The 23,573-nt window shown below is 45.4% G+C and overlaps 1 protein-coding gene across 1 annotated transcript in view; it reads left to right on the top strand.

The window, feature by feature from the left end:
* LOC135524536 (A disintegrin and metalloproteinase with thrombospondin motifs 20-like) overlaps positions 1-23,573 on the top strand; it is a 176,771-nt gene that overhangs the window by 9,769 nt on the left and 143,429 nt on the right. The window contains exon 3 of the mRNA XM_064952156.1: positions 6,893-7,064. Within this exon, the coding sequence (XP_064808228.1) occupies positions 6,893-7,064 (172 nt within the window). The remainder of the gene's footprint in view (positions 1-6,892; positions 7,065-23,573) is intronic.

Genomic DNA, 23,573 nt, shown 5'->3' with positions numbered 1-23,573 from the left:
GTAAAGGCTTTCTCACTCAATGTTCTCTCTCCTTTGAGCTGCAACCCTCGTCGTTTCCCACCGACCGGTCTAAGATCGCATATATCATCACCCTGCTGTCGGAAAAAGCCCTGGCCTGGGCTACTGCTGTGTGGGATGCCCATAGTTCCTGCTGTGCCAGCTACTCTGCCTTTGCTGAGGAATTCAAACGAGTGTTTCAAGGCCCAAGCAGTGGTTCTGACTCAGCCAAACAGCTCCTGACTCTCCATCAAGGTTGGCGCAGCGTGACGGACTATGCCATCCAGTTCCGCACGGTGGCAGCAGCGAGTGGCTGGAACAACGAGGCGCTCACGGTGTGCTTTCTGAAAGGCCTTTCCGACACTATCCAAGATGAACTGGCCACTCGGGAACCACCGGACAATCTCGAGTCCCTGATCAAGTTGGCCTCACGCATTGACCAGCGTCTGAGAGAGAGAACTCAACCGTAGACCTCTAGCCCCTATCAGTCCCAGCTCCGAGTCCCCACCTTTATCATCGCTGGCTCCACCGGAACCCATGCAGATTGGACGCATCTCCCAGGCTGAGAGAGACCGCCGGATGAGGGAGCGACGCTGTCTATATTGCGGCAAACCGGGCCATTTCCGTTCCACGTGTCCCGGGCTCCAGGGAAACGCTCTGTCCCGTACAGACCGGGGGAACTGTAACGGGAAACATAACCTCCTCCCATCCGTCCAACTCCCGTCTGCTCATTCCAGTCACCCTCTCCTGGGACAACCACAAGCTTCACCTTCAAGCCTTGGTAGACTCTGGAGCCGCAGGTAACTTCATGGATGGTGTCTGGGCGAAGGAGAATGGCGTTCCCTCTGAACCTCTAAGTGACCCCATGAGGGTTACTACATTGGATGGAAGCCCTTTGGGATCTGGACTTGTCACTCATGTCACTACCTCCTTGAGACTTTCAGTTTCACAACACCAGGAATTGATGAACTTTCATTTGATCTCCTGTTCCGAGTTCCCTCTCGTCCTTGGATACCCCTGGCTTCACAGCCATAACCCTCACATCGACTGGTCTGTGGGCACTATCAAGCAGTGGGGTCCTACGTGCCAAGCTACTTGTATTTTCCAGAATTCCCGAGTTCTACTCCCGAGTCTTTAGAATCCATCGACCTGACCCGAGTTCCCGAGTGTTACCATGACCTCAAACTGGTGTTTAGCAAACAGAGGGCCACCATGCTACCACCCCATAGATCTTACGATTGCCCCATCGACCTGTTTCCGGGCACTTGCCCCCAGGGGTCGGATCTTTTCCCTATCTCCACCCGAACGAGCTGCTATGGATACCTACATCAAGGACTCTCTGGAAGCAGGCCTCATGCATCCATCAACCTCCCCGGCGGGAGCAGGGTTTTTCTTTGTGGCCAAGAAAGATGGTGGATTACGTCCTTGCATCGACTACCGTGGACTCAATGACATAACCGTCCGTAACCGTTACCCGCTACCCCTTATGGCCACAGCCTTCGAGCTGCTCCAGGAAGCAGTTGTTTTCACTAAGCTTGACCTGCGGAACGCATACCATCTTGTGCGGATCAGACCTGGTGACGAGTGGAAGACCGCTTTCAACACGCCTACTGGTCACTATGAATACTTGGTGATGCCCTTCGGCCTGACCAACGCCCCAGCGGTGTTCCAAGCGCTCATAAACGATGTGCTTAGGGATATGCTTAACATATTTGTGTTCGTTTACTTGGATGACATCCTCATCTTTTCGAGCTCCCTTCAAGAACACACTAAGCATGTCAGACAAGTACTCAAACGCCTCCTGGACAGCCATCTGTACGTTAAGCCGGAAAAATGTGAATTCCATTCATCCCGAGTACAATTCCTGGGATTTGTAGTGGAACCCGGTCGAGTTGAAATGGACCCTAGGAAGGTAGGGGCGGTAGCGGATTGGCCCACCCCCAAATCCGTTAAGGATGTTCAGCGTTTCCTGGGCTTCACAAACTTTTACCGCAAGTTCATCAAGAACTTCAGTTTGGTGGCAGCTCCTCTCTCAGCTTTAACCAAAGGTGGCAATGCAAGGTTTTTGTGGGGAAGAGAAGCTGAGACGGCCTTCCAAGGACTCAAGCAGCGCGTCCTCTCTACTCCCATCCTGATACTACCGACTACGGATGAACCATTTGTGGTGGAGGTAGACGCATCAGAGGTTGGTGTTGGAGCTGTCCTGTCTCAGAGCGGTGAAGACAAGAAGCTTCATCCGTGCGCTTTCTTCTCACACCGGCTTACCCCGACTGAGAGGAACTACGATGTGGGGGATCGTGAACTCCTAGCGGTTAAGATGGCATTGAAGGAATGGAGACACTGGCTCGAGGGGGCTTCTCACCCGTTTCAAGTGCTTACGGACCACAAAAATCTGGAGTATATCCAGCAGGCGAAGCGATTGAACTCTAGACAAGCTAGATGGTCTCTTTTCTTCAATCGATTCCAGTTTATCCTCACCTATCGGCCCGGGTCGAAGAATCTCAAACCGGATGCCCTGTCCCGAGTCTACGCTCCTGCCATTCGAGATGACACGGACATGCCTGTCCTTCCTGCTGCTAAGATTGTGGCTCCGATCTCGTGGCAAGTTGAGGATACCGTGAGACGTGCTCAAGCTAGCGAACCGGACCCTAAAGGAGGCCCTGCCAATCGGTTGTTTGTCCCCAAGGCAGTGAGGACTCAGGTCCTTCTGTGGGGGCACTCCTCTCGCCTCACCTGTCATCCGGGCGTAGGTCGCACCTTGGAGTTCATCCAGCGTAAGTTCTGGTGGCCTACCATAAGAGAAGACGTTGCCACTTTCGTCAATGCCTGCCCCGTGTGCTGCCAGGGCAAATCTTCTCACCTCCGCCCTCAAGGACTCCTTCACCCTTTACCTGTTCCCCACAGACCCTGGTCCCATATCTCATTGGACTTTATTACTGGACTTCCTCCATCCCATGGCAATACTACTATCCTAGTCATAATCGACAGGTTTTCAAAGGCGGCCAGGTTCGTCCCTCTGACTAAGTTACCTTCTGCCAAGGAAACGGCTGAGTTGGTAATTAATCATGTGTTCCGAGTCTTCGGCATTCCTCAAGATGTGGTTTCTGACAGAGGTCCCCAGTTCGCCTCAAGGTTTTGGAAGGCCTTCTGCCAACTCATGGGGGCTTCTGCCAGTCTATCTTCAGGGTACCATCCGGAGTCCAACGGCCAAACAGAGAGGATGAATCAAGAGCTGGAAACCACCCTCCGATGTATGACTCGTGACAACCCGTCCACATGGTCATCCTTTATTGTTTGGGCCGAATACGCGCACAACACCTTGCGCTCCTCCTCCACTGGTATGTCCCCGCACGAGTGTCAGTTTGGCTATGCTCCTCCATTGTTCCCGGACCAGGAGGCAGAAGTCAGAGTGCCTTCAGCCTTGAGGTTCGTCAGACGCTGTCGGCTTATGTGGAGGAAGACCCGTCTTAATCTGATGCGTTCCTCACAGAGGTATCAACAACAAGCCAACAGACGTCGCCGTCCCGGGCCTACCCTGCGCCCGGCCAGAGAGTCTGGCTTTCCACAAGAGACTTACCTCTACGGGTGGAGTCTCGCAAGCTGTCCCAAAAATACATTGGTCCCTTCAAGGTTGCCAGGAGAGTTAACCCAGTTTCTTATCGCCTACACTTACCCAGATCCCTTAAGATTAATCCCACATTTCATGTGTCATTGTTAAAACCTGTTGTTTTTTCTCCCCTTGTCCCGGCAGACAGACCTCCCCTCCGCCTCGTGTCATTGGAGGCCAGCCGGCTTATACCGTCCACCGGATACTGGATTCCCGCCGGGTGCAGCGGTCCTGGCAGTATCTGGTGGACTGGGAAGGCTACGGTCCTGAGGAGCGCTCCTGGGTTCCTGCCAAAGACATCCTGGACCCTGACCTCATTCGTCAGTTCAGGGCCCTCCACCCTGAGAGAGCTGGTAGGAACGTCAGGAGCCGTTCCTAGGGGGGGGATTCTGTCAGGATTTGGCCAGGGTTGTTCCGGGTTTTGGTCAGTAGATGTCCCCATTGTGCTTTTTGTCCCTATGTTTTTCCCTTGATCCCCATTATTATTTGCACCTGTGTCTCGTTTTTCCCCTGATTGTATTTAAACCCTTTGTTTCCCTCAGTTCTGTGCTCTGTGTTTGTATGTTAGCACCCTGCCCTAGTGTTCTGTGTACTCTTGTCGATTCCGGGTGAAGTTCTTGTGGTATTCTGTTTTTTGTTTTTGTTTATTTTTTGGTGAGTTTCTTTTGAGGTCTTTTTGTGTTTTTCCTACCACCTTTTGGATTTGCCATTTTTTGCATTTTAGGATTTTTTCTTTATTAAATACACCGTCTTAAGTACTGCTGTGTCTGCCTCATCTTCTGGGTTCTGCTGTCTATTCGTGGCTCAGTTGGTTAAGTGACTGTTTCTCACTCCGGAGACCCAGGTTCGAAACCGGGTCCTGACAGGCGGTATGCATTTTGCGTGCATGGAGTCTGATGTTGTTATTGTGAGCCATGACCAGCCTTTCAAAGCATTTTGCTTTTTAAATGTTTTATAAATGTTTTATTTATTTATTTATTTATTTATTTTTACACCTTTTTCTCCCCAATTTTCATGGTATCCAACTGGTAGTTACAGTCTTGTCCCATCGCTGCAACTCCCGTACGGACTCGGGAACGGTGAAGGTCGAGAGCCGCGCGTCCTCCGAAACATAACCCAGCCAAGCCGCACTGCTTCTCGACACAACGTCCACTGCACTGAAGTGTCGGTGGTAACACCATACACCTGGCGACCGTGTCAGTGGGCATTGTGACCGGCCCGCCATAGGAGTCGCTTGTGCGCGATGGGACAAGAACATCCCTTCCTGCCAAACCCTAGTACGCATCCTGGTAACTCATATGGCCCTGCAGACTTGTGAATGTTAACCTTTTTAAAAGTCTTACTCACAATGGCTACGGAGAGCGTGATCACACAGTCGTCCAAAACAACTGGTGTTCTCATGCATGGTTCAATGCTGCTTACCTCGAAGTGAGTGTAGAAGGCATTTAGCTGGTCTGGTAGGCTTGTATATCTGGGCAGTTCTCGGCTAGGTTTCCCTTTGTAATCCATGATAGTTTGCAAGCCCTGCCACATCAGACTAGCATCAGAGCCGGTGTAGTAGGATTCAAGCTTAGTCCTGTATTGACACTTTGCCTGTTTGATGGCTCGTCGGGGATCGTAGCAGTATTTCTCATAAGCGTCCGGATTAGTATCCCGCTCCTTGAAAGTGGCAGCTCTAGCCTTTAGCTCAGTGCGGATGCTTCCTGTAATCCATAGCTTATGTACATACGGTCACTGTGGGGATGACGTCAATCATGCACTTAATAATGGTGCTGGTGACTGATGTGTTAAACTCCTCAATGCCATCGTATGTAACATATTCCAGTCTGTGCTAGCAAAACAGTCCTGTAGCTTAGCATCTGCTTCACTGGACCACTTCCATATTGGGCACGTCTATGGGACTTACTGTTTGAGTTTCTTGCTTGTAAGCAGGAATCGGGAGTATAGAGTTATTGTCGGATTTGCCAAACGGAGAGCAAGGGAGAGCTTTGTATGCATTTCTGTGTGTGGAGTAAATGTGATCGAGAGTTTTTTCACCTCTCGTTGCACTGGTGACATGATGGTAGAAATGAGATAAAACGGATTTCAGTTTCATTTTCTTGTTTGTTTATGGCCCTATACAGCTCATTGAGTGTGGTCTTAGTGCCAGCATCGGTTTGTGGTGGTAAACAGGTAAATAGTTGGTCTACAGCTTATCATGAGGTATTCTAACTCAGGCGAGCAGAACCTTGAGTCTTCCTTAATATTAGAGATCACGCACTAGCTGTGGTTAACAAAGACACACACATCCCCTCTTTAGCTCATCCGAAGCTGCCGTTCTGTCCTGCCGATGCAAAGAAAAAACAACTAGATGTGCAGTATATTATCCATGTCCTCGTTCAGCCACGACTCTGAGAAACATAGGTTATTACATGATGGCCTATCCATATACCGCGGCAACATGATCAGACATTCAAATACTGCCACGGCAAGATCGTGTTACTACGACTACAAGTCTGGCCATATTAAGATCAAACATCTGTACTAAGAGTGATTACCAGTGTGTTAAATGGTGATTGACAGAGACCACTCTAAGTACTATTTATCAATTTGACTATTTTCCAAGGTGTTCCCATTTCCATCAGCTAAAGAAGACTGTACTTTTTAGATATTCTTTTTGCGTTTTTCGGACCAATCATGGAACTAATGATGCATAGTGCACTGTGTACTTTACTAGTACTCAACATTTACTCAGAGAAACAGCACACATGCTATAACAACTAGGTACATCACTCACATCAATCACTGATACATAGTGCCAATAGCCGTTATGTCCTGAATGAACAAATGTAATAATTAGGAGTTGAGTTGAGTTGTCTCTAGATCTATGTCTGGGACAATACAGGACATGCACTTACTAACTGGTAGGGACTACTCAAAGGAGTTCTCTAGACACCAGTCCTATCATGCTACAGATGTAAGATCTTAATTTGATCACAATTTTGTTGTTGAGAATTTTCCTGCACAGCAGGAAATGCAAACTTGTAGTGTATTTGATGTTGAAAAAGGCTTCTAAAGTTTGTAATTTCCACTTTAAAATGTCAGACTTGATTTCTCCCAATGAAAAATGTATTACAATCCATTAATTATAATTCAAATAATAATTCACATTTCCTGTTTCTGCAGGATTATTTTCCTGCTGTAGCAAACTGGCTCTAATGAAGATCCTACATATGTGTAGCTGCCATACACACTTCACAGACCTCCTCTAACCAACTCTTCTCTCACAATCTACCCTCACTCCTCCAGATGGGGACTTTTACAACCCAGCATGGTGAATACTTCTTAGAGCCCCTGATGAAGGCGGAGGAGGGGGAGGAGTACGACGAGGAGCACAACAAACCACACCTCGTCTACAGACAGGACAGGAAGAGGAGAGAGAGTCCTGCCAGTGAGCCCACACAACCCTGCTCAGCTTCAGGTAACAGACCTACCTACCACAGTCTGCCCCTGTACTAACCATAGTCTGAATTCTCTCCTATACTGTACTATACTATACTGTATTACACTATACTAGAGGGTTTTCCAAACTCGCCCCCCCCCCCAGGTGCACGTTTTGGTTTTTGCCCTAGCACTATACAGCTGATTCAAATAACCAACTCATCATCAAGCTTTGATTATTTGAATCAGCGGGGTGAGTTTGGGAAACTCTCTTATACTACGCTATGCTACACTACACTACACCACACTATTTTTGTATTCACTTTTATTTATTCAGGGGAGCCCAATTGATTCCAGGGTCTCGTTCCCAATGGTGCCCTGATTACAAACATTTACTCGGAACAGGAAGAACAATTTATATTACAATTAAAACAAGACAAATACAAATAACCACAAGACACAACCACAACACCACAATTTTAGCAAATAAACCACTATAATCAATAGAAAAAACTGCAATCCTCAATGAATTCATTCAACACCCGAGTCCTAAACTACAATAGCGGCAGGAATTTTGTAGGTTATTTCAACAGTGGAGGGCACTAAAACTAAAGGGAGGAATTACCTAAATTGGTCAAGACCAGAGGGACCTCAAGAGTTAACCAAACCTGTAAGCAGGTTTTGTAGCTCATTCTTTTATATGTTAGCAATGAAGTTAAGTAAGTTTATAGCTTGTGTAGCAGGGTTTTGTAAACATAGAGGGAATACTGAATTGATCTACTGGACTTTAACAAGGACCAGCCAACCTTTTGATACAGGATGCAGAGGTGAGTATTGAAACTGTCAAGAGATATAAAAGAATAGCGCTATGGTAGACGGCATCCAAAGGTTTAAGAGTAGTGGCTGCTGCAGTCTGGTAAATGGTGTCACCATAATCAAGAACTGGCAGGAAAGTTGACTGTACAATCTGGTTCCTGCTATTTAGATAAAGGCAAGGTCTATTTCTAAAAACGAAGCCCAATTTGAGTCAGTTTTAACTTTAAACATTAAGTCTTTGTCAATCCAAATGCCCAGATATTTGTAGGTGGTGTCCCGATCAATGGGAGAACCATCCAATGAATAAATATGTAGTCCATCTGAAACATTCTTGTGAGAACTAGAGAACAACATGTATGTAGTCTTGCCTGAATTATACAATACTACACTGCACTTTACTATACTTCACTTTACTATACTTCACTACACTACTTTACACTATACTTTACTATACTAATCACAGTCTAATTGTTACTGGGGTTCCCCTCACACCTGCTCTGTGTTGTAGTTCACTCTGTGCCACAGCCGTAATAGCTGCGCAAACAGCAAATTATTCTTAGTTACGATTCTTGACTGCGGGTTTAGCGAGAAGATTTGAGTCTTTTAGCTTATTTAATTAAGCTAAAAAAAATTCCAGCCAGCCATCGCCTCCTGAGGTTTTTACTCTCCTTTCTGGAGTGTTCACACCCAAGACTGCGGAAGAACAGAGGAAGAAATAATTGCTTTTTAGTTTGCTGCACTGTCGGAGATACATTTTGAAACTGGAGAGCACTGCATTTTATAAGCTGCTTTTAAATGTTCTCCATTTCATTAGAATTTTAATAGCTGCAGACTTTAGGTGGTAGAGAGGCCCACAAAAAGCAAAGTGACCCAGCAGAGTTCACCCTGACTCAGGCCCTTAAAAGATGGCTCATGGGGAGCTTTGTGGGCGGCCTTTGTTGGCTGATGCAATAAATCTTTTATGTGCTGGATACTTGATTTGCTTGTTGTCTGGACCCGGGTATTGTGTGCTGGTTGTGGCCATTGTCTGTGGCTGGATTTAAAGTAGTTGGAGTGACCTGAGGGGCCAGGCCAAAACCTCCTTAATATGCTTGCCTTTCACTCCTTCAGTCTGTGTGTGGCAAACACAGAGGGGCAACAATCTGGAGGGTCTCACTATCAGCCAGGCACTGGAGGACTTTAAAATATGCTCTCTCTCTGTGTAGACACTGTCAGACAGTGGGTGGGAGGCGGGAGCCTCTTAAAAGGCCTTGGTTTGACATGAAGGTGTAGCAGCTCACACAAGTTGTGGGTCTATACACCCAGTCTCCATGTAATATCTTTCAAACCTCACAGATTAGATACAGTAGGTTTTTCTATTCAAAGTACCCAAGCAAACACATTCTTCCTCCTCACTTTTTAATATGTCAATAGGCTCTTGTTATAACATAGATATATAGCAGGAGAAAGAGAAGACACCTGTAGAATGCCTCATCAAAGGGCAGCAGAGCAGACACACAATGAGGCAGGATTAAAGGACAGAGACGACACAGGGCCGGGTTAGGACAGGAGCACTGTGAGGTGTCCTGGGCTGTGGTTCCACACCCTTATCTGATAGGCTCCTCTCCAGATGCACTGATAAATGCCTCTCTTTGAAGGCCACAGTACGTCTGCCTGCCTGCCTGCCTGGCTGGCTGCTAGTAGGCCTTGTTTCTTTGTATGGGAATGTGTGCAGTGCACACACTGACTGCTACTATCAGGTCAGGAGTAAACACTGTGTTGGTTGGCTGTTCTCAAAGCACAGCACAGGTATCAAATCAAAGTTTATTGGTCGCTCACACAGATTTGTAGATGTTATCGCAGGTGCAGCGAAATGCTTTTGCGGTCTAAGACACTGCATCGCAGTGCTAGAGGCGTCACTACAGATCCGGGTTCAATCCCGGGCTGTGTCGCGGCCGGCCGCGACCGGGAGACCCATGAGGTGGTGCACAATTGGCTCAGCGTTGTCCGAGTTTGGGGAGGGTTTGGCCGGCTGGGATGTCCTTGTCCCATCACGCTCTAGCGAAACCTTGTGGTGGGCCGGGCGCATGCATGCAGACCTTGGTCGCCAGCTGAACTACCAATTGGAGATCACGAAATTGGGGAGAAAAAGGTGTAAAAAATATATATACGTCCATCTCCAACAATGCAGTAATATCTAGCAATACAATAACAATACACACTTAATCCAAAAGGTTAGAAAATATCAGAAATATCAGAACGAGCAATGACAGAGTCCAGAATATAAATGTGTATATATATACATAGTATATACAGTATGGACAGTATATTAATAGAAAAGGTATGTACAGCAGTAGTTACTGTATATAAGATGAGCCATGATTAGAATACAGTATATACACTACATGACCAAAAGTATGTGGACAGCTGCTTGTCAAACATATCATTTCAAAATCATGGGCATTAATATGGAGTTGGTCCCCCGTTTGCTGCTATAACAGCCTCCACTCTTCTGGGAAGGCTTTCCACTAGATGTTAGAACATTGCTGTGGGGACTTGCCTCCATTCAGCCATGAGAGCATTAATGAGGTAGGGCACTGATGTTGGGCGATTAGGCCTGGCTTGCAGTCGGCATTCTAATTCCTCCCAAAGGTGTTGGATGGGGTTGAGGTCAGGGCTTTGTGCAGGCCAGTCAAGTTCTTCCACACCAATCTCGACAAACCATTTCTGTATGGACCTCGCTTTGTGCATGGGGTCCATTGTCATGCTGAAACAGGAAAGGGCCTTCCCCAAACTGTTGCCACAAAGTTGGAATCACAGAATCGTCTAGAATGTCATTGTATGCTGCAGCGTTAAGATTTCCCTTCCATGGTACTAAGGTGCCTAGTCCGAACCATGAAAAACAGCCCTAGACCATTATTCCTCCTCCACCAAACATTACAGTTTGCACTATGCATTGTGGCAGGTAGCATTCTGCTGGCATCCATCAAACCCAGTTTTGTCTGTCGGACTACCAGATGGTGAAGCGTCATTCGTCATTCCAGAGAACCTGTTTCCACTGCTCCAGAGTCCAATGGTGGCATAGCGCATGGTGATCTTAGGCTTGTGTGCGGCTGCTCGGCCATGGAAATCCATTTCATGAACTTCCCGACCAACAGTTCTTGTGCAGAAGTTGCTTCCAGAGGCAGTTTGGAACTCGGTAGTGAGTGTTTTAACCGAGGACAGGCGATAGTTATGCGCTACACACTTCAGCACTCGGTGGTCGCGTTCTGTCAGCTTGTGTGGCCTACCACTTTGCGACTGAGCCGTTGTTGCTCCTAGATGTTTCCACTTCACAGTAATAACACTTACAGCTTTACCCTGACAGACATTTGACAAACAGACAAACAGGTGGCATCCTATGACGGTGCCACGTTGAAAGTCACTGAGCTCTTCAGTAAGGCCATTCTACTGTCAATGTTTGTCTATGGAGATTGCATGGCTGTGTGCTTGATTTTCTACACCTGTCAGCGACTAATTTGAATTGGTGTCCATATGATTTTATATATATAGTGTACACGTGAAGTGGGTAGACCAGTATGTTAACATTGTTAAGTGTCTAGTGTTCAATGACTATGGTCATAGGGCAACAGTGTCTAAGGTGCCGGCAGAGTACCAGGCGTTGGCCGGCTAGTGATGACTGTTCAACAGTCTGATGGCCTGGAGATCGAAGCTTTTCAATCGGCTTTGATACACCTGCACTGTCTTCCTTTGCTAGATGATCATTGGATTTGATGATGTGGAAGAGCAATCTATTCACTGCCTGTAAATTGGGGCTGGCATTCTTATATAGTTAATGGACAACTGATCCGATAAATTAGGTGCACTCCACCCCCCCCCCCACTCCACCTCTCTCCCTATTTTTCTCCGTCTCTGGCTCTCTCCTCACAAATGTTCTCTCTATTTCTCGTCCCTCCCCCTCCATCCCATCACAGGCTGCATAAACATGTAGCTCTTTACTACAGCGTAATTGCTGAGAGCAAATTGCATTGAGCAACACAGTCAGGACCACCAGGCAGAGTGCAGCTGTATGTGGGAAAATCTCTGGGTATACAATATGAAGTAGGTATAGCTCCTTTTAAATGCACAAGCAGATAGACGTGATTAAGATATTGTGCTACAAAACCAATAATAAACTTGTGGGGGCCTTAAGTGGAGGGCCTCAAGGTAAAAAAATGGGCCTGTGTGTTAGAAATGACAGGGACGATTTCTGGACCTAGTCTGCACCTTTACAGTAGTGAAAGAAAAGAGAACCCGTTGCTACTAGAGGGCAGATTCCATTCTTGCTATCCCTCCATTCCTCTTTCTGAGGAGGTATAAAAGCACTCTTTGTGAGGGTCAATGATCTCATGGTCCTCTCTCTCCACACTTTATGTATATGTGAAAGAGGAGGCTTATCTTAAATCAAAGTTGCTAGTCGGAGTTTGATTACTGAGGGGGCTGAAGTTTTTAAGCTTTGGTGGGTTGGAGAGTTGCAAGGAGGATCAAAACCTGCCAAATATCCCGGTTGGTCAGAACAGAACACACATGGAAATGCCAGGCGCTTCATAATGAACCATCCTGCCAGCTGTTCTTCACTCTATACATTCAGTCATTCAGTCAGTCATTTTTTTTCTTCCCCTCCCTTTCCTGCTATGCTCTTCAGGGAGACACATATTTTTGAAAACAGACAAAGATTAAAGGTTTTGTCTGTTTTGTCAAGCGGTCTTCCAGAACACAAACAAAATGTGTATCAGCGAAAAGATAAGTTTTACATTCAGATAGGCCTGTGTTGGCTCTTGTTGCTGCATTTGGGACTCACATGATAGTTCAGGAATGCTGTAGAAGGAAACTATAGGCCTATCATGGTATGCTGCAAGTGTTTACTTTCAGTTGTTTAAGAAGTTCCACATTTGGTGTTGTCCTGTTGTTTTCCATAGTTGTTGTAGTCCTGTTGGTTTCCATAATTGGTTAAGTCCTATTTGTTTCCATAGTTGGTGTAGTCCTGTTGATTTCCATAGTTGGTGTAGTCCTGTTGGTTTCCATAGTTGGTTAAGTCATATTTGTTTCCATAGTTGGTGTAGTACTGTTGTTGATTTCCATAGTTGGTGTAGTCCTGTTGGTTTCCATAGTTGGTGTGGTCCTGTTGGTTTCCATAGTTGGTGTAGTCCTGTTGGTTTGCATAGTTGGTGTAGTCCTGTTGATTTCCGTAGTTGGTGAATTCCTGTTGGTTTCCGTAGTTGGTGTAGTCCTGTTGGTTTCCATAGTTGGTGTAGTCCTGTTGATTTCCGTAGTTGGTGTAGTCCTGTTGGTTTCCATAGTTGGTGTAGTCCTGTTGGTTTTCATAGTTGGTGTGGTCCTGTCGGTTTCCGTAGTCCTATCTCTGCACACCTTGGTAAAATGTGTTGATTCTGTAGAAGCAGAACAGTATGTTTACACTGAGATAAAGTGAACAAAGATCAAGTTGAAGAGCTACTTGTGTCCACCATTGTGCAGTCGTATTTGGTCTTCCAACAAAATTCTCAAAAGTATTTCCTCACATATGCTGTCACCAACAGGGGAGTGTTGAAAATGCTACTGTCATAATAAGGTATTTTAAAATGTGACCTCTTAGGGAAGATATGGCTTATGTTGTTTCATCCTCAGTCAATACACAGTAGTAAAGTTGTCATTGGCTGTTTTCCTTGCTATGTGTGTTCACGCATTGTTGTTCGAGCACTACAGTATTCCATGACTTATGCTTTCCATTTGATTTACAGAGAAATATTTCTCAAACTGAATATTTAATTTAGGCATAATATTTTTGTAAATTCATGTTCAGATAACTTTCCTTGACCCTAAATTCACCTAGATCGTCTTCCCCACTACTGTTCACTAGGCACCGAGCAGCCATGTCTAGGACTACAGATCGATATGCACACTAAGCCATCTTGGGTAGTTTTGCCACTGTTTTTGATAACTGTGAAGTTGGGAGCTGTTGAGTGGGTGATTAAGAGGTGAGTGTTCTTAAGTTTTAAAAGGTGAATGTTCCTCATTATGCCAGGATAGTTTTAAAAGGTGAATGTTCCTCATTATGCCAGGATAGTTTTAAAAGGTGAATGTTCCTCATTATGCCAGGATAGGTTTAAAAGCTTCTCCAAAGGAGCTCGTCAGACTGAAATCACAACAACACTGTGACCGCGTTGGTCCTTTAATGCAACATTCTGGGGGTTATCTGTCTGTCTGCCTGTGGGCAAAAGCTTGCATGTGAATCTCTGTGTCAGTTGTCCTGAGATGGAGATAGTCAGAAGGATGGGGGTGACCAGGATAGGGGAAGACTATTCTCACTCTGCTCACTAGGTCTCTGCAGGGCTGACATGTATGAGAGCTTTGAAGGTAATAAGAGGTTGTAGTTGTCTGTTTCTCTCTCATGATGTACTTACTATACTGCAGGCCTGACTGGTCCCTGGTACTGGGACTGGGATGCGGTGAATGGAATAATTAGTGTGATTATAGAGAAGGTTTGAGTTGTTTCTGTTGGAGTACACAGAGTTGGTTGGCTGTGGGCCTGTGACTATCCCTCCCCGACATAAAGCATCGCAGCATTTCCCTTTGCCCTTGACCTCTAAACACAAACATTTCTATGGGAATCACCCATTGCCTGGCCCACAATGTAAAAATGACGTGGGTCCAATGCAGGCTTCAGCTTTTTTTGTCAAGGGATTAATCTACATGGAAAATGCTCTCTCATGCCGTCTTCCGTGCGTTCTGGTATTGGACTAGCCGACTTGAATCGTTCCCTGTTCTTTAGCGTGCCCATGTATGTGAATGGAAGCACTTGTTGTGTGTTGTGTGTGACTTTGGCTTGTGTCACCTTTTGTTTGGGTGACTTATTGGATGGGATCTGACTATGGGCTCTTCCTTAGAGGTGTTCAGAACTCCATTTAAATTGTTTACAATCTCAGTTGAAGTTGTTTTTGTCTCTCATGCCGTGTTGGGAATGGGCTCAGTAGTAGGCATGGTGCGATGGATGAATGGATATCGGTCAGACAACCTCTATCACCTTTACGATCTGGCTCACGAAGTCGTGGGGGCTTTGGGATGTAACCTGGCTCCATAGGGCTTAAGTCCCCAACACACCATATTGTTACTCATCCTGAAATGTGTATCTGGTGGAGTGAGTGTGTTAAAATGTTTGCTTTGTTTGTGTCGTGTACATGCAAAGTGTGTGTGCGTGTGTGTGTGTGTGTGTGTGTGTGTGTGTGTGTGTGTGTGTGTGTGTGTGTGTGTGTGTGTGTGTGTGTGTGTGTGTGTGTGTGTGTGTGTGTGTGTGTGTGTGTGTGTGTGTGTGTTTGTGTGTGAACTCTGCTAGGTTTATATTTTTGACTGAGTGTTTGTTGTCTCTAATGCTGTGAAAGAGACAGCTCTCTGAGGAGTTGGAATTGCTGAGCGAGAAGAGGACAGGAGAGGAGCAAGTTTCTGTCTTCATCTGTACCTAGCCTGGTCTGCGCTGCATGTGCCGGTCTCGCTTTAAACCCTGGCACTGGCCCCGGACGTTTCTCAGCCTCTCTCTGTCTACCTCCCCTCTACACATGTGTCTGTATCTGTAGTAGACCCTCAATCCACGTTATAGTTTTCAAGCCCAACTCCAACTATGAATTTACAGGAGAAGTTGGACTGTGTAGTAACTGAGGCACTCAGGGAAAAAAGAAATCAGACATAGTTAATGATACATTTGGTGAACATTGTGCCTTTGTCTATCATCGATTGAGGTATGAAGTGCTATGATGCTTCTCCGACCTAGTCAATAGTTATTGTGAACCTAACGTAAGTAACTTATAGTTAGTATGAACTCCAGTTCTGCACTTCAGAAATAATATAGCCCTCACTGCTCTGATGAGTGACATAGGCAGCTCATCATTCTTCCTCATGGTCATCTGACTGACTGGACGAAAACAGATTGACTGGGTGTTGAATCAGATATACACACTAGACCGACAGATATAGAAATATAGACAGACAGACAGCAGTCTAATAGTTGTCATGTGGCAATAGCGACAGGACAGCCCCAGTGAACCCAGCCCAGTGTGTTGTCTCTGTGTCAGAGTTCCAGTGACACATTCCAATGGCTATTTTATGCAGAGGTCTACTGTCTGTCTGTCTGGGTATTCTGTCTGAACAGATGGGCAGCAGTGTTCTGTTATAGTGGCATCAGTCAGATGTGTGGTGCTGACAGGTGAGGGACATGGGCAGGCTGGGACACCGCTGACCCTGATGGGAGGACAGGTGCAGTCCAACGATATGCAGTGTCATTGCTTGGAGCTCCTCTGTCCATCTGAAGGCACCAAAACAAGTTGTTGAACGTATATGAAGGTTATTTGATCCTGAGGAATTGAGACCAATGAAATATACAGTGCCTTCAAAAAGTATTCAGACACCTTGACTTTTTCCTAATTTTGTTACGTTACAGCCTTATTCTAAAATTGATTAAATAAATACAAATCCTCGGCAATCTACACACAATACGCCATAATGACAAAGGGAAAACAGATTTTTAGAAATTTTACAAATAGAAAACATAAATACCTTATTTACATTATTATTCAGACCCTTTGCTATGAGACTCAAAATTCAGCTCAGATGCATCCTGTTTCAATTGATCATCCTCGAGATGTTTCTACCACTTGTAGTCCACCTGTGGTCAATTCAATTGATTGGACACGATTTGGAGAGGCACATAACTGTCTTTAAAGAGGTCCCAGAGGTGGCAGTGCATGTCACAGCAAAAACCAAGCCATGAGGTCAAAGGAATTGTCCGTAGAACTCCAAGATAGGATTGTGTCGATGCACAGATCTGGGGAAGGGTACCAAAAAAAATCTGCAACATTGAAGGTCCCCAAGAACACCGTGCCCTTCATCAGTCTTAAATGGAAGAAGTTTGGAACAACCAAGACTCTTCCTAGAGCTGGCCGTCCGGCCAAACGGAGCAATCGGGGAGAAGGGCCTTGGTCAGGGAGGTGACCAATAACCCTAGAGTTCGTCTGTGGAGATGGGAGAACTTTCCAGAAGTACAACCATCTCGGCAGCACTCCACCAATCAGGCCTTTATGATAGAGTGGCCAGACGGAAGCATCCCCTTAGTAAAAGGCACATGACAGCCGGTTTGCCGAAAGGCACCTAAAGACTCTCAGACCATGAGAAACAAGATTCTCTGGTCTGATTGAACTCTTTGGCCTGAATGCCAAGCGTGGTGGTGGCAGCATCATCATGTGGGGATGTTTTTCAGCGGCAGGGACTGGGAGACTAGTCCGGATCAAGGGAGAGATGAATGGAGCAAGGTTCAGAGATCGCTGATGAAAACCTGCTCCAGAGCACTTAGGACCTCAGACTGGGGTGAAGGTTCACCTTACAACAGGACAAAGACCCTAAGCACACAGCCAAGACAGCGCAGGAGTGGCTTCGAGACAAGTCTCAGAATGTCCTTGAGTGGCCCAGCCAAAGCCTGGATTTGAACCTGATCGAACATCTCTGGAGAGACCTGAAAATAGCTGTGCAACAACGCTCCCCATCTAACCTGACAGAGCTTGAGAGGATCTGCAGAGAAGAATGGGGAAAAACTCCCCAAATACAGGTGTGCCAAGCTTGTAACGTCATACGCAAGATGACTCGAGGCTGAAGTCGCTGCCAAAGGTGCTTCAACAAAGTAATGCGTAAAGGGTCTGAATACTTATGTAAATGTGATATCGGGTTTTTATATTTGATAAATTAGCAAAACTTTCTAAAAATATGTTTTTGCTTTGTTATTATGGGGTATTGTGTTTGGATTAATGTAGATACAATAAGGCTGTAATGTAACAAAATGTGGGAAAAGTCAAGGGGTCTGAATACTTTACGAAGACACTGTAGATGGACCGTGGAATCCAAGATGATGCTGCTGTGATCTACAGTACTATGAACAAAAATATAAACGCAATATGTAAAGTGTTGGTCCCATGTTTCATGAGCTGAAATAAAAAATCCCAGAAATGTTCCATATGGCAGGGTCTTGACCTGACTGCAGTTCGTCGTCGTAGCCGACTTAAGTGGGAAATGCTCATCTTCAATGGCCTCTGCCATCACCTCATGTTTCAGCATGACAATGCACAGCCCCATGTCACAAGGATCTGTACACAATTCCTGGAAGCTGAAAATGTCCCAGTACTTCCATGGCCTGCATAATCCCCAGACATGTCACCCAATGAGCATGTTTGGGATGCTCTGGATTGCCGTGAACGACAGCGTGTTCCAGTTCCTGCCAATAAAAATGTATTTACGTATCTGTGACCAACAGATGCATATCTGTTTTCCCGTGTCACGTGAAATCCATAGATTAGGGCCTAATTTATTTATTTGTCTGTTTTGTCAAGCGGTCTTCCAGAACACAAACAAAATGTGTATCAGCGAAAAGATAAGTTTTACATTCAGATAGGCCTGTGTTGGCTCTTGTTGCTGCATTTGGGACTCACATGATAGTTCAGGAATGCTGTAGAAGGAAACTATAGGCCTATCATGGTATGCTGCAAGTGTTTACTTTCAGTTGTTTAAGAAGTTCCACATTTGGTGTTGTCCTGTTGTTTTCCATAGTTGTTGTAGTCCTGTTGGTTTCCATAATTGGTTAAGTCCTATTTGTTTCCATAGTTGGTGTAGTCCTGTTGATTTCCATAGTTGGTGTAGTCCTGTTGGTTTCCATAGTTGGTTAAGTCATATTTGTTTCCATAGTTGGTGTAGTACTGTTGATTTCCATAGTTGGTGTAGTCCTGTTGGTTTCCATAGTTGGTGTGGTCCTGTTGGTTTCCATAGTTGGTGTAGTCCTGTTGGTTTGCATAGTTGGTGTAGTCCTGTTGATTTCCGTAGTTGGTGAATTCCTGTTGGTTTCCGTAGTTGGTGTAGTCCTGTTGGTTTCCATAGTTGGTGTAGTCCTGTTGATTTCCGTAGTTGGTGTAGTCCTGTTGGTTTCCATAGTTGGTGTAGTCCTGTTGGTTTTCATAGTTGGTGTGGTCCTGTCGGTTTCCGTAGTCCTATCTCTGCACACCTTGGTAAAATGTGTTGATTCTGTAGAAGCAGAACAGTATGTTTACACTGAGATAAAGTGAACAAAGATCAAGTTGAAGAGCTACTTGTGTCCACCATTGTGCAGTCGTATTTGGTCTTCCAACAAAATTCTCAAAAGTATTTCCTCACATATGCTGTCACCAACAGGGGAGTGTTGAAAATGCTACTGTCATAATAAGGTATTTTAAAATGTGACCTCTTAGGGAAGATATGGCTTATGTTGTTTCATCCTCAGTCAATACACAGTAGTAAAGTTGTCATTGGCTGTTTTCCTTGCTATGTGTGTTCACGCATTGTTGTTCGAGCACTACAGTATTCCATGACTTATGCTTTCCATTTGATTTACAGAGAAATATTTCTCAAACTGAATATTTAATTTAGGCATAATATTTTTGTAAATTCATGTTCAGATAACTTTCCTTGACCCTAAATTCACCTAGATCGTCTTCCCCACTACTGTTCACTAGGCACCGAGCAGCCATGTCTAGGACTACAGATCGATATGCACACTAAGCCATCTTGGGTAGTTTTGCCACTGTTTTTGATAACTGTGAAGTTGGGAGCTGTTGAGTGGGTGATTAAGAGGTGAGTGTTCTTAAGTTTTAAAAGGTGAATGTTCCTCATTATGCCAGGATAGTTTTAAAAGGTGAATGTTCCTCATTATGCCAGGATAGTTTTAAAAGGTGAATGTTCCTCATTATGCCAGGATAGGTTTAAAAGCTTCTCCAAAGGAGCTCGTCAGACTGAAATCACAACAACACTGTGACCGCGTTGGTCCTTTAATGCAACATTCTGGGGGTTATCTGTCTGTCTGCCTGTGGGCAAAAGCTTGCATGTGAATCTCTGTGTCAGTTGTCCTGAGATGGAGATAGTCAGAAGGATGGGGGTGACCAGGATAGGGGAAGACTATTCTCACTCTGCTCACTAGGTCTCTGCAGGGCTGACATGTATGAGAGCTTTGAAGGTAATAAGAGGTTGTAGTTGTCTGTTTCTCTCTCATGATGTACTTACTATACTGCAGGCCTGACTGGTCCCTGGTACTGGGACTGGGATGCGGTGAATGGAATAATTAGTGTGATTATAGAGAAGGTTTGAGTTGTTTCTGTTGGAGTACACAGAGTTGGTTGGCTGTGGGCCTGTGACTATCCCTCCCCGACATAAAGCATCGCAGCATTTCCCTTTGCCCTTGACCTCTAAACACAAACATTTCTATGGGAATCACCCATTGCCTGGCCCACAATGTAAAAATGACGTGGGTCCAATGCAGGCTTCAGCTTTTTTTGTCAAGGGATTAATCTACATGGAAAATGCTCTCTCATGCCGTCTTCCGTGCGTTCTGGTATTGGACTAGCCGACTTGAATCGTTCCCTGTTCTTTAGCGTGCCCATGTATGTGAATGGAAGCACTTGTTGTGTGTTGTGTGTGACTTTGGCTTGTGTCACCTTTTGTTTGGGTGACTTATTGGATGGGATCTGACTATGGGCTCTTCCTTAGAGGTGTTCAGAACTCCATTTAAATTGTTTACAATCTCAGTTGAAGTTGTTTTTGTCTCTCATGCCGTGTTGGGAATGGGCTCAGTAGTAGGCATGGTGCGATGGATGAATGGATATCGGTCAGACAACCTCTATCACCTTTACGATCTGGCTCACGAAGTCGTGGGGGCTTTGGGATGTAACCTGGCTCCATAGGGCTTAAGTCCCCAACACACCATATTGTTACTCATCCTGAAATGTGTATCTGGTGGAGTGAGTGTGTTAAAATGTTTGCTTTGTTTGTGTCGTGTACATGCAAAGTGTGTGTGCATGTACGTGTGTGTGTGTGTGTGTGTGTGTGTGTGTGTGTGTGTGTGTGTGTGTGTGTGTGTGTGTGTGTGTGTGTGTGTGTGTGTGTGTGTGTGTGTGTGTGTGTGTGTGTGTGTTTGTGTGTGAACTCTGCTAGGTTTATATTTTTGACTGAGTGTTTGTTGTCTCTAATGCTGTGAAAGAGACAGCTCTCTGAGGAGTTGGAATTGCTGAGCGAGAAGAGGACAGGAGAGGAGCAAGTTTCTGTCTTCATCTGTACCTAGCCTGGTCTGCGCTGCATGTGCCGGTCTCGCTTTAAACCCTGGCACTGGCCCCGGACGTTTCTCAGCCTCTCTCTGTCTACCTCCCCTCTACACATGTGTCTGTATCTGTAGTAGACCCTCAATCCACGTTATAGTTTTCAAGCCCAACTCCAACTATGAATTTACAGGAGAAGTTGGACTGTGTAGTAACTGAGGCACTCAGGGAAAAAAGAAATCAGACATAGTTAATGATACATTTGGTGAACATTGTGCCTTTGTCTATCATCGATTGAGGTATGAAGTGCTATGATGCTTCTCCGACCTAGTCAATAGTTATTGTGAACCTAACGTAAGTAACTTATAGTTAGTATGAACTCCAGTTCTGCACTTCAGAAATAATATAGCCCTCACTGCTCTGATGAGTGACATAGGCAGCTCATCATTCTTCCTCATGGTCATCTGACTGACTGGACGAAAACAGATTGACTGGGTGTTGAATCAGATATACACACTAGACCGACAGATATAGAAATATAGACAGACAGACAGCAGTCTAATAGTTGTCATGTGGCAATAGCGACAGGACAGCCCCAGTGAACCCAGCCCAGTGTGTTGTCTCTGTGTCAGAGTTCCAGTGACACATTCCAATGGCTATTTTATGCAGAGGTCTACTGTCTGTCTGTCTGGGTATTCTGTCTGAACAGATGGGCAGCAGTGTTCTGTTATAGTGGCATCAGTCAGATGTGTGGTGCTGACAGGTGAGGGACATGGGCAGGCTGGGACACCGCTGACCCTGATGGGAGGACAGGTGCAGTCCAACGATATGCAGTGTCATTGCTTGGAGCTCCTCTGTCCATCTGAAGGCACCAAAACAAGTTGTTGAACGTATATGAAGGTTATTTGATCCTGAGGAATTGAGACCAATGAAATATACAGTGCCTTCAAAAAGTATTCAGACACCTTGACTTTTTCCTAATTTTGTTACGTTACAGCCTTATTCTAAAATTGATTAAATAAATACAAATCCTCGGCAATCTACACACAATACGCCATAATGACAAAGGGAAAACAGATTTTTAGAAATTTTACAAATAGAAAACATAAATACCTTATTTACATTATTATTCAGACCCTTTGCTATGAGACTCAAAATTCAGCTCAGATGCATCCTGTTTCAATTGATCATCCTCGAGATGTTTCTACCACTTGTAGTCCACCTGTGGTCAATTCAATTGATTGGACACGATTTGGAGAGGCACATAACTGTCTTTAAAGAGGTCCCAGAGGTGGCAGTGCATGTCACAGCAAAAACCAAGCCATGAGGTCAAAGGAATTGTCCGTAGAACTCCAAGATAGGATTGTGTCGATGCACAGATCTGGGGAAGGGTACCAAAAAAAATCTGCAACATTGAAGGTCCCCAAGAACACCGTGCCCTTCATCAGTCTTAAATGGAAGAAGTTTGGAACAACCAAGACTCTTCCTAGAGCTGGCCGTCCGGCCAAACGGAGCAATCGGGGGAGAAGGGCCTTGGTCAGGGAGGTGACCAATAACCCTAGAGTTCGTCTGTGGAGATGGGAGAACTTTCCAGAAGTACAACCATCTCGGCAGCACTCCACCAATCAGGCCTTTATGATAGAGTGGCCAGACGGAAGCATCCCCTTAGTAAAAGGCACATGACAGCCGGTTTGCCGAAAGGCACCTAAAGACTCTCAGACCATGAGAAACAAGATTCTCTGGTCTGATTGAACTCTTTGGCCTGAATGCCAAGCGTGGTGGTGGCAGCATCATCATGTGGGGATGTTTTTCAGCGGCAGGGACTGGGAGACTAGTCCGGATCAAGGGAGAGATGAATGGAGCAAGGTTCAGAGATCGCTGATGAAAACCTGCTCCAGAGCACTTAGGACCTCAGACTGGGGTGAAGGTTCACCTTACAACAGGACAAAGACCCTAAGCACACAGCCAAGACAGCGCAGGAGTGGCTTCGAGACAAGTCTCAGAATGTCCTTGAGTGGCCCAGCCAAAGCCTGGATTTGAACCTGATCGAACATCTCTGGAGAGACCTGAAAATAGCTGTGCAACAACGCTCCCCATCTAACCTGACAGAGCTTGAGAGGATCTGCAGAGAAGAATGGGGAAAAACTCCCCAAATACAGGTGTGCCAAGCTTGTAACGTCATACGCAAGATGACTCGAGGCTGAAGTCGCTGCCAAAGGTGCTTCAACAAAGTAATGCGTAAAGGGTCTGAATACTTATGTAAATGTGATATCGGGTTTTTTATATTTGATAAATTAGCAAAACTTTCTAAAAATATGTTTTTGCTTTGTTATTATGGGGTATTGTGTTTGGATTAATGTAGATACAATAAGGCTGTAATGTAACAAAATGTGGGAAAAGTCAAGGGGTCTGAATACTTTACGAAGACACTGTAGATGGACCGTGGAATCCAAGATGATGCTGCTGTGATCTACAGTACTATGAACAAAAATATAAACGCAATATGTAAAGTGTTGGTCCCATGTTTCATGAGCTGAAATAAAAAATCCCAGAAATGTTCCATATGGCAGGGTCTTGACCTGACTGCAGTTCGTCGTCGTAGCCGACTTAAGTGGGAAATGCTCATC

This window comes from Oncorhynchus masou, chromosome 31 (assembly GCF_036934945.1).
Source record: "Oncorhynchus masou masou isolate Uvic2021 chromosome 31, UVic_Omas_1.1, whole genome shotgun sequence".
NCBI classification, from domain to species: domain Eukaryota; kingdom Metazoa; phylum Chordata; class Actinopteri; order Salmoniformes; family Salmonidae; genus Oncorhynchus; species Oncorhynchus masou.
Note: the sequence above shows the minus strand (reverse complement) of the source record. Positions and strands in the feature narration are given on the sequence as shown.